This window comes from Lytechinus pictus, chromosome 13 (assembly GCF_037042905.1).
Source record: "Lytechinus pictus isolate F3 Inbred chromosome 13, Lp3.0, whole genome shotgun sequence".
NCBI lineage: Eukaryota > Metazoa > Echinodermata > Echinoidea > Temnopleuroida > Toxopneustidae > Lytechinus > Lytechinus pictus.
The window spans coordinates 9,547,684-9,558,723 of NC_087257.1; the positions used below are offsets into that span (position 1 = coordinate 9,547,684).

General features: G+C 36.7%; 1 protein-coding gene across 1 annotated transcript; it reads left to right on the forward strand.

Annotated features, from left to right (window-relative positions):
* The first annotated feature begins 768 nt into the window (after positions 1–768).
* LOC129274494 (dephospho-CoA kinase domain-containing protein-like) lies at positions 769–9,264 on the forward strand. The gene is made up of 4 exons (XM_054911295.2): positions 769–976; positions 3,094–3,297; positions 3,629–3,716; positions 4,647–9,264. The coding sequence occupies exons 1-4, from the start codon at positions 865–867 to the stop codon at positions 4,927–4,929; spliced, it is 687 nt and encodes a 228-aa protein (XP_054767270.2). The 5' UTR covers positions 769–864; the 3' UTR covers positions 4,930–9,264.
* Positions 9,265–11,040: the final 1,776 nt, after the last annotated feature.

The window sequence follows — 11,040 nt, forward strand, 5'->3', positions numbered from 1 at the left end:
TTGGCAAACTGTGAAATATACCAGTCATTCGTGGACGCATTGTTTATTTGTGGATGTGAATGAAAAACAATTCAAAAGAATATATGAATAATCAAGACATTGAAGTTGGTGCTAATCTCATTAAATTTTAAACCACCATGACCTTCCTCTGATCATGCGCAGAATCTTCTGATCATGCGCAGAGTGGAACTACGAACTGGCTTATTGCTACCATACAATCCAAAAAGTCTATGATTCCTTTCAATATCCATACTTCCAGTGCATATTTTTAAAAAAGTCACCACAAAGGTACATACAGTATATATGTATATCATAATTGGGTTGTAGTAGGGCCTATTATTATTAGATTCATGTCTATTTGATAGCTGCCCGTAAAAGAACACTAGACTCCCTCGCCTTGCCTGAGGTAATTCTGCCTAGGCAAATCTCTAGGGACCACAGCAAATTGTTGAAATTCAACATGTTAATGGCATTCTAGTAGAGAAAAAAAAAGTCACTCTTTGAAGGTCTACTTACACACAGTCCACTGTGTATCTATATAATGCATGTAGTTGCCCCCCCCAAAAAAAAAAAACACTTGACCTATGTAGTTTGCAGGCACCGACCCTGATTGAGGCTTTGATCAACGTGGGTCTTCACCCAAGACTAGCACATACAAACTTGCTGTATGGACCTTCTGTACCCAAGTCATTGTAGACTGTGCATTCAGACCTCTTAATTTTAGTGAAGGGTTTGCACGGCAGACAGTCCCTCATGCCCTAGCTGCCAGTGGTCTGTATACAGAGTATCAAATGCTGTCCTGTTTTCAGCTTGAACTGCCAACTTTTTGACGAGAGGTGAGGTGAGGTGTCAGAGGTGATAGCCATGTTTCTTGTGGGTTTGACTGGAGGCATAGCATCGGGGAAGAGCACCGTCTCCAACATGCTCAGGGATCTGGGTTGTGTCGTCATCGATGCTGATGAAATCGCCAGAGAAGGTAAGTTGATAACTTGATTTATTGCGGAATTATAGGAGATCACTTGATATAACTATGCTGGTATGTGTTGCTAGGGATTTGTTATTTCATTTCAATTTTGAATGCACAATTCCACGTCTCCACAAGTCATAAAATCACTTATTCTGTATTGGCAAAGAATACATGTACTGTATCTGAAAAGCAAAAAATGTCTTTGATACAAACACTAAAGATATTTGAAAATTGGGCTCATGCAGGGCTTGCCTTCCCTTTAGAATCCAATGTCATGAATGGATTACAGATGTGTCTGTACAATGTCTTGCTGTGTGATGCTTCGTCCTAATACTAATACTACAGTTAGTATCCATGTTCTCATAATCGATTGACATTGGATTCTAAGGCTACTCTGAAAATTCTTTGCATCACTGATGTGAATGGGTGTAAGTACCCACCCAGTATATGGATACAAAGAGGAGAGGGAAAGTTGCATTTGAAATGCCCCAGTGGCCTCAAATTATATAAAGAAGAAATTCTTGCTTGGCCATCATTGGTTACAAAATGGTAGTTAGAAATATACAAGTATTATTCTCACTCCACTAGGTCTTGGGGGTAATGATTCTATATGCTAGGAGGGATCTTTTCTATCCAGGCAAGATAACAATCTATGTACAGAGTGAGACCTTAAAAATTAAATTTTTTCAGTGCAAGGTCCCTGATTTATGGGGTGCATTTTATGCTATACAGTGCGTCCCACAAAAAACGAAACCGAGATTTATCGATGATTTATCATAACTTAATCACAAATAATATAGACAAATGACCTACCATTGTAAAGCTTAGAATCTCCTCTTTCATCTGAAATTATGAGTTTTTGGTATTCTTTCTTCAAATTGCTTTTGCTCACTCATGCGTGAATGGGGAATAATCTAAGTAATATCACTATGATCAGATGAAAGAGGAGATTCTAAGCTTTACATTGGTAGGCCATTTGTCTATTGTATTTGTGATTAAGTTATGATAAATCATCGCTTAATCTCGTTTTCGTTTTTTCTGGGACGCACTGTATAGCACGGATAGGGAGATTAAACGGGGTAGGCATGAGGTTGATCTATGGGGCATGCAGATTAATTTAAGCCGGGCTGCAATGAATTGGAACCAAGCTTTTGCAAGGCCAGGTTATGCAATGTTGATTTTGCAAGGCGTACGTTGGTGTAATTTGCCACTCACCACCCAGGTGTAGTAATGGGTACCTGGTAGGAAGAACGGTTACACTTCGTAATTCCGAAGGTTCGTAATTCCGAAACACGCAAATTGCCTATACCTCGATGTTCGTTAATCCGAAAACGTAAAAGGGTTCGTTAATCCGAACATTTATGGCGTTATTCCGAAGGTTCGATAATCCGAAAATGAAATAAGGTTTGATGTTCCGAAGGTTCGTTAATCCGAAAGGTTCATTGTTCCGAAGGTTCGTTTATCCGAAAACGAAATAAGGTTCATTGTTCCGAAGGTTCGTTAGTCCGGTTAGATAATCATTTAGTTTTCGGACAAACGAACCTTCGGAATTACGAACCTCATTTATTTTTCGGATTAACGAACCTTCGGAATTACGAACCTCACTTTGTTTTCGGACTAACGAACCTTCGGAATTACGAACCTTCGGAAATACGAACCTTCGGAATAACGAACCTTCGGAATAACGAATGTATGCGGGAAGAACTTCTGAAGTTCTTCAAATGCTTGAGCGCCTGATCAAGGTAGCTGTGCTAAAGCCAGGGTAATATCAACTTGAGCATAGCCAACTGGGAGAACAGTTTTCGGAAATGACTTTGCTACCTTGGGTAAAACAGACTTGTACCATCACATCGGGTAATTGCGTTCAGTCGGGCAATTGCGTCTACCCGACCATTCGAGAAAAGGGCCACCTAACTTCCCGGAACGTCATGTCCAGTTTACCTGGCCATAATCAAGAATCTTGCTATAATTCACAAAACATCGGTGAACTGGCCAAGACCTTTTCAGGAATTTAGGGTGTCCTTGACTCTAATGGGCGGTAAACTCAATTTCCCGACGCGACAACCCGATGTGATAACACAAGGCGTAAAATATGACATTATCAACATCATTATCTTTTTTGATAGTTGTGGAACCTGGTAAACCAGCTTTGGAGCTGATTGTCCGTCACTTTGGCCAGTCCGTTCTTCAAGGAGATGGAACTCTGGACAGGGCTAAGCTTGGATCGATCATATTTGCTGATTCAGAGAAGCGGAAGGTACTGAACCGCTGCACCCATCCATACATACAACGGACTATGCTCTGGAGAGTACTCAAAAGCTTCCTGTCTGGTAAGATGTTATTGGGTGGAAAATCTGATATTTTATAATACATTGTTTTCTTTCTGGCATCATGAACCCCACCCCATCTATTTTCAGTACTGAAAAACGTGAACGAAATGTGAAAATGGCAATTAAATTTTGATTATATTATCTTCAGCCCTCCCCCTTAGAAATCATTTGGCGGTCACTGTATATGGTGTTGGTGTGCAGGTAATGAATTACTGAGACTAAAGCATGCATGGATTTAAGGATCCTTTGTGGATATAACACCATGATGTTGAAGCACAAGTCTGAACTGTGTTCTAATGCATGTACTTTTATTTATTTTGATCACTTGTAGGATACCATTATGTCATATTGGATATACCTCTTCTCTTGGATGGAAGTGCTCTCAGAAGGTTCATCAAATATGTCCTGGTAGTATATTGGTAAGTAATCATCATAATCAGTGAAAACCAACATCATTATCATCTTAAGCGGCCTCTTTACTGTCACCGTCATCGTCATAATAATCATCTATTCATCATCATCACCATCAAGTCAAAAGTAAACCACCATCAGTATTTTATTATTATGTTCAGCATTGTCATGATCATAAATTATTCATGATCATTATCATCATCATCACCATCATCTTCATCATTTTCATCATCATCAATTCATCATCTTAATTATCACCATCAAATTAAAACCACCTTCATTAATTCATTAGAATCTTTAGTATCATCATTATCATAAATTATTCATAATCATTATCATCATCGATCATCATCATCATCCTCCTCTTTGTGGGGAATATCTCGTATGGCATCTAGTCGATGATTTCTTCTTTAAAAAATTGCTCTCAGCTTACCAAATAGCACGATTTAGTAGCATAGAAAGGTTATCATTTGATACCACAAATTTTGTAGCTTATTAAGGTTATTTGATATCACATGCAATTGACTGTTACAAATGCTTCTACCCCAATTAAAGGAGTAACTTGCATAAAAGGCATTTACTTTAACAATAATAATGATGACGATTATAGTAATAATGATGATGATATAATAATGATAATGATGATAATAATAACAACGATGATAATGTGCTGGCAAATTTTTCCACAATTGGGAGAACAAAAATCAAAACTAGCTTCCCCCTTTTTGAAAACAACTTGGAATGTGTAAGATTGAAGTGTCTTCACTGGAACGAATTCTATAACGTGGACGGTGCGATGATTTCGGTAAGCTTTAGAGGTATTTGGGTGCCATTTATCTATCTGTGTTATCTATTGTAATTCTCTTAAAATTGTAAAACTAAATATATAATTTGTCGTAGGATTCAGTTTGCATCATTACATTTCTCTTCATACACAGTGACGAAACAACTCAGCTGGATCGTCTTATGGCCCGCAATGATCTCACACAAGAGGGCGCCCTTCAAAGAATCAACTCCCAGGTGCCTCTAGAAATGAAGAAGAAACAAGCTGACTTTGTGATCGATAACAATAAGAGTTTGAATGACACAAAACAGCAAGTTCTCAGACTCTTTGAGACATTAGAGGGATCTTATGCTCATTGGAAACTTAGAAGTTTACTTTTGGCGAGTATAGTGTTACTTCTTGGGGGCTTTACGTACTTGGTCCATTCGTTGTTATGATCATTGTGGGGTTTAAAGAGGAATCCAACCCAAATAAAAACTTGTTTTTATAAGAAAAGGAAAAATCAAACAAGTTGATTGGTGAAAGTTTGAACAATATCGGACAAACAAAAAGAAAGTTTTGATTTTTTAAAAGTTGTAAATATTGGTAATCACTATACCCATGGAGACTTCAAATTGGCCGCATCTGGGATGTAATAGTGATTTAAGGCAAGGACTACTCTTTCATGTACTCCAATACATATTAAGGCTAAACTGTCATTTTCCCCAAGGTTTTATTTCAAATTATATTTTTCTTTCATGAGGACATAAAATAATATACTACCTGGGTTATATTTAGATTACTGCCCCAGGGGAATGGGTACTTAGGAAAAAACCACAAATCCCTGATAATAAAGTACATGGCCTATGGGGAAAGTTGTCATTGCCCCTTGTCATAATTTACTTACCAAGTTGCCAATTTGAAATCTACATACTATTAGTGATCTCAATTTTAAAACAGCTATAACTTTCTTATTGCTTGTCCGATTTCTTTCAAACTTTCACCAATCTGTTTAATTTATTTTTCTCCTTCCCAACACAACATTTTATGGCCAATGCATAAGTTTGGACAATACACATTTCAAGTTTTCCATTAGAACTCAGTTACTTGAACTTGGGAATGCAAATGGTCTATTTTTATAAGATTTGATAATGATAAGTACATTATGTTTACTTTCTGGATAGGTTTGAGGGGAATGGAAGAGAATTGAAGACTGTTTAAAGGTTCATGTAACCATGCTCCAGTATTTTTGCCTATCGGTCTTTATAGTATGAAATATTAAGCATGGATCCAATCTGTGTCTCAAGAAATCTGTTCTTTACTATCATTATGGGTGCGTCGTGGTCTAGTGGTTCTGACTCTTGCCTTTGAAACAGAGGGTTGTGGGTTCGATTCGTAGCCATGGCGTGTTTTCCTTCAGCAAGAAATTTATCCACACTGTGCTGCACTCGACCCAGGTGAGGTGAATGGGTACCCGGCAGGAGTGATTCCTTGCATGCACTGAGCGCCGATGATGGTAGCTCGAGCTAAAGCCGGGGTAATAATAGCAGCGCTTTGTATCCTCTGGCAAAAAGCGCTTTATAAATCCAGCTATTATTATTATCTTCATTTAGTGATTGGAAAACGATGATGATGATGGTTATTGATGATCATGGTGATAATGATAGCAATAAAAGTGATTTCAAACAATGAAAAGAGTGATACTTCTGGGCCCTGTCTTACAAAGAGTTACGATTGATCTAATCAATCTCAACTGTATGGAAATCCATCCATACCATAATTGTTTCTACAGGATATTTGCACAATGTCCTTTAATAAACAAAGAGAATCACACTTAGTCTTCAAGAGAACTATGAATGCATGAATATACATCATAGTTGAAAAATATTTTGAACAAACATGAATAATAGGTGTTGATGTTGCTGGCCGTCCATAGTTGTGATTGATCAGACCAATCACAACTCTGATTTGTCAATTTCAGATTTTATCTTATTGAATCATTTGTATCATTTTGTAGTACTCTGCAATCATACCTTGATATCATAGCTTCTATGAAGTGCTATACTATCCAAGCTACTAACCCCCAATGCCTGAAAATACCCTTAAATAATTAAGGACATCATTAGGTGGTTTCAGACCGCCTCGAAGTTCGCTAGTTCCAGGTATTCTCTGATCGGGAAATTTACCCCGATCAGAAAATACCAGGTATTTTGGCGGTCTGAAAGCAAACTACGCGTAATATCCCCGAAAGAAAATACCCGATAAATAGTAGGTACTTGGCGAAATTACGAGAACTTTCGCGGGGATTTTTCCAAGGTCGTGGGTATTTTGGCGGTCTGAAAGCAAATTACGGGAACTTTTAGCCCAGCGTGTCGTTGGGTGCGGCGCCGTGCATGGGTTCCTGCTGGGCTAGTGATTTTGAATTTCGCGCCTTGCTGCTTATCAGACCATACTGCGCATGCTCGTAACTTCAGGAATTTATCCCGAAGGGTATGTTTCAGGGCGGTGTGAATGCAGGAATAATTAATGGGTATTTTTCAGCCTAAAAAAGTTCTCGTAATTTAACGGGGATTCTTGTGATCGAGGCGGTTTAAAACCACCTATTATATTCAAGTCCCTCTCCTCTTAATAATACCTGTCCAAGGCCCCTTTATAACAATAAGCTTAGCGTTTGATTGTATTGTTGACTTGCATGCTAGCTCTCATTGATCAGTACATGTATGTGCAATCAAGCATACATTACTATGCAATCAATCACTAGCCGTTTTGTGTAATACAGCCCCAAGGATCTCTTTCTGTCATTTTCCACTTATGTTTTGACTGAAAGCCCTGGCTTTGTGTATTATGGAAAATATCATTTAAATGTGTATTATACCGGTGCTGTTATTTGATTATAATATTATAATACTATCATTTGTTTAATTTTGTAATTTACTATTATTGAATACATGTACTTTGATCTGAGGAGTCCACAATTTACAAGGATAGCTTTCCATGTCCAACGTTGATATATGCTATTTTAAGCTACAACTTTCATGATCCAACTGATATCGTGATATTTTGCAAATTGTTGTTTATTACTTAAAGTTGTTTATTTTAACTGCATTTCTATGGCATTTGGACTGTTCTGTCGGAAATGAGAAAAAAATAAAAATAAACTGATCGGAACTTAACATGTATAAAGCTCTGTGTGATATATAGGACATAACCTGTATTTATTTCTGTATAATCTCAATGCAATATGTAGGTCATACTATAATTTTAAGCAAGAAATAATATACAAATATACCAGGCGTTGAGTTAGTATAGCGGGAATTATTTGTCAGAGGTTGGCATTACTATTTTTCCCAAGGGGCAAAGCCCCGAGGGAAAAATAGTGATTTTGCCAGTACAACTGAGGATGAATAATTCCCTCTATACTTTCGAAATAAAGGCCTGGTATATTTGTTTTATATCCTACTTTAATAAGTTAGAGCAATAGATCTTGATAATCTATTTCTTGTACTCTTAGTTCATCTTGTTTAATAAATCTGCACCAAACCAGCCGCGCTGACTGACATACTTTTCCTGAAGTGCTTAGCTACGCGCTCAGTGCGCGGAATAGTCGACTATTCCATCATTGACGTCACGGAATAGCACATTTTCTTCGGTGGGCGTTTCATTTTCGACATCATCGCAAAATAGTGAGAATATGTTTGGTCACATGATGCTATTTAAACCAATCAGCATACAAGATTCAATGTAGGATATAATATCTTTTAAGAACTATAGAAGCCAACTGGCTAATAACTCACAGTACGCTATGCATATGTAGGCCTTCCATAAGTTGGATAATCGCCTAAACTCAAAGCATTATTTTCAGACTAGAATATGCAAAATGCGTGTTAATATGAATGGTGTTGGTGTTAGGTCAATTTTTACACGATTATAACACCAAACATAAAATGAAGATGGTCCCAAAAAGTCACTCAATAGTTGTTGAGATGTCAAAGGGATCTGGATCAGTTTTACAAACTCTGAATAAGTTTTGGAGCTAGGGGAAGCAATCTAAATTTAAACACCAAAGCCAACACCAGACTTGAAATCACCCAATGTCCATGGAGCTCGTTAGTAGCTCCATTGAATGTCTAAATTACGCCTCAGAAAGATTTCTGTTGTGCCAAGAGAGTAGATGTAGGCAGTCACCAGGGCCGCGTCTTACAAAAAGTTACGATTGATCCAATCAATCGTAGCTCTATGGAAATCCATTGGTGTCATAATTTTTTTTCTAACAAGAAATATTGTCTCATTTGCTTATTATTACAAGCACTATTATATAAATACATTTTATAATAACTGATGATATGATACCATATCTATGTGGTATGTGTTTAGGCTTGGATAATCAAAAGGAAATCGTTATTGTGATACGAAATTTGATTTGGCATGGGTGCAATAAATGAGTCCAGATGCCAGTGAAATCTATTGGTGTCATAATTTTTTTTCTAACAGGAAATTTGCACAATTTCCTTTGTAAACAAAGAGATGCACTGTGAACTTTCAAGAAAACACTGAATGCATTGAATATACATCATAATTTGAAAATATTTTGAACAAACATGCATAATAGATGTTGACGTTGCAGAGTTGTGATTGATCAGATCAATTGCAACTCTTTGTAAGACGGGGCCCAGAAGTTATATTTCGTACAGGTAAGAAGGTGCCTTGTATGTGAGTTATATTTTGTATACATGAAATAGGCGTTTTCATTGATCATTGAATTGAAATAAATAATATATTTTATACACATGAAATATTGTCTCATTTGTTTATTATTACAAGTACTATTATATAAATACATCTAATAATAAATGATATACCATCCATGTGGTATGTGTTTACGCTTGGATAATCAAGAGGAAATCATTATTGTGATGCAAAATTTGATTTGGCATGGGTGCAATCAATTAATCCAGATTCTAGTGATGTCATAATTGAGTGTGCATGATGAAGTACATGTTATCGCAAACCCCTTTTCAATGAAATTGACTCGAGAGTTGATAGAAAAACTGTTTAGTTCAGTTCAGTTCAATTTATTTATTTTTTCAGCATAAAAAATGATATATACACAATATGTACAGGAATGACAAATAATATCAGAGAAAATTGGAAACTACAGAAAAGTTTATAAAACTTGTGAGTAGTAGTTCCCAATACATTGAATGACGATTATTAATCAATTCTGATAATTATTAAAAAGGCGTTTTGTAATGGATTTTAATGCAACCCTTGTAGGATTATGCCATCATTGACATCTGGTTTCATTCATTGCAGTCGTGCCTTACCTTGGCGCAAATCAAAATTTACATCACAGAAATGAATACCTACTGGTTTTCCAAGTGTATATGTATACCTATACTACATAAATATAGAATCAAATAATTCGGGAGAAAAACACAGGCCATATAAATTCTTAATGATTATGTGTTCATGACTGATTGGGGATTATGAGGTGTCCTTTCTTTTTTTACTTGCACAGTATTAGAGTAGTCAGTTTATGATGGGATGTGCGGAACATCTACCCTGTCTTGCACTTTTGTATAATTTGCATATCAGTATTCATGGTTTATTAAGGTTAGATAAACGCTTATCAGAAGTTGCATCAAAATTCAGAGCCACTATTATAAATGCAGCTGCTTCCTTTTCTCTCCTGTCTCTTGCTGTTTCTTCCTCTTTCTGTTTATACATCAGTCACTCTCTCTTCTCTCACTCAGACTCTCCACCATGAAAACTAGGAATGAAATCTATTCTCTGGGTAATTCCATTAAATACATACATTCAACAACCTATATGAAGGGTCTCCAAACAATTTGTTGCAATCCCTCTCCCATAACTTCACAAGAAAAGCTGAATATCATAATTTCAAATTATCATGATTTAAGTAACACATAAAGTGGAGTAAACATAAAGTAAATATATCCATTTTATGCTAATGCCCTCCTGAGAAAATAAAAAAATTTTGAAAATATCTTCTCCAAGAAGGACAACTGAAAAAGGCAAGTATGTGTCATATATTAGTTTAATTGCACCCAAATTATATTCCTGCTTTGTCATAATACACAAATTGCTATTTACAAAATAAATGAAATACAAGACGTTACATAGAAGGTTGCCATTCCTGAAATTTTCCACCATTCAACAAAAAAAAAGTTGATTTTTTTTTTCCATACAAAACTGCATATGCACAAGTACCGGGTAAACATTTATCATAAGAAAATGGGGAAAAGTGGAGCGTTGTGGCCCAGTGGATTAGTCTTCGGACTTTGAAACATAGGGTCGTGGGTTCAAATCCCAGCCATGGCGTAATTTCCTTCGGCAAGAAATTTATCCACATTGTGCTGCACTCGACCCAGGTGAGGTAAATGGGTACCTGGCAGGAATTTATTCCTTGAAATGCCAACGCGCTGTAAAAGGCTGCGAGGCTAAAGCCAGGGTAATAATATCCAATTAAGCGCATAGGGACGCATTTGGCAGTGATATGCGCTATATAAGCATGTTGGTATTATTATTATTAAAATTACTACCATTAT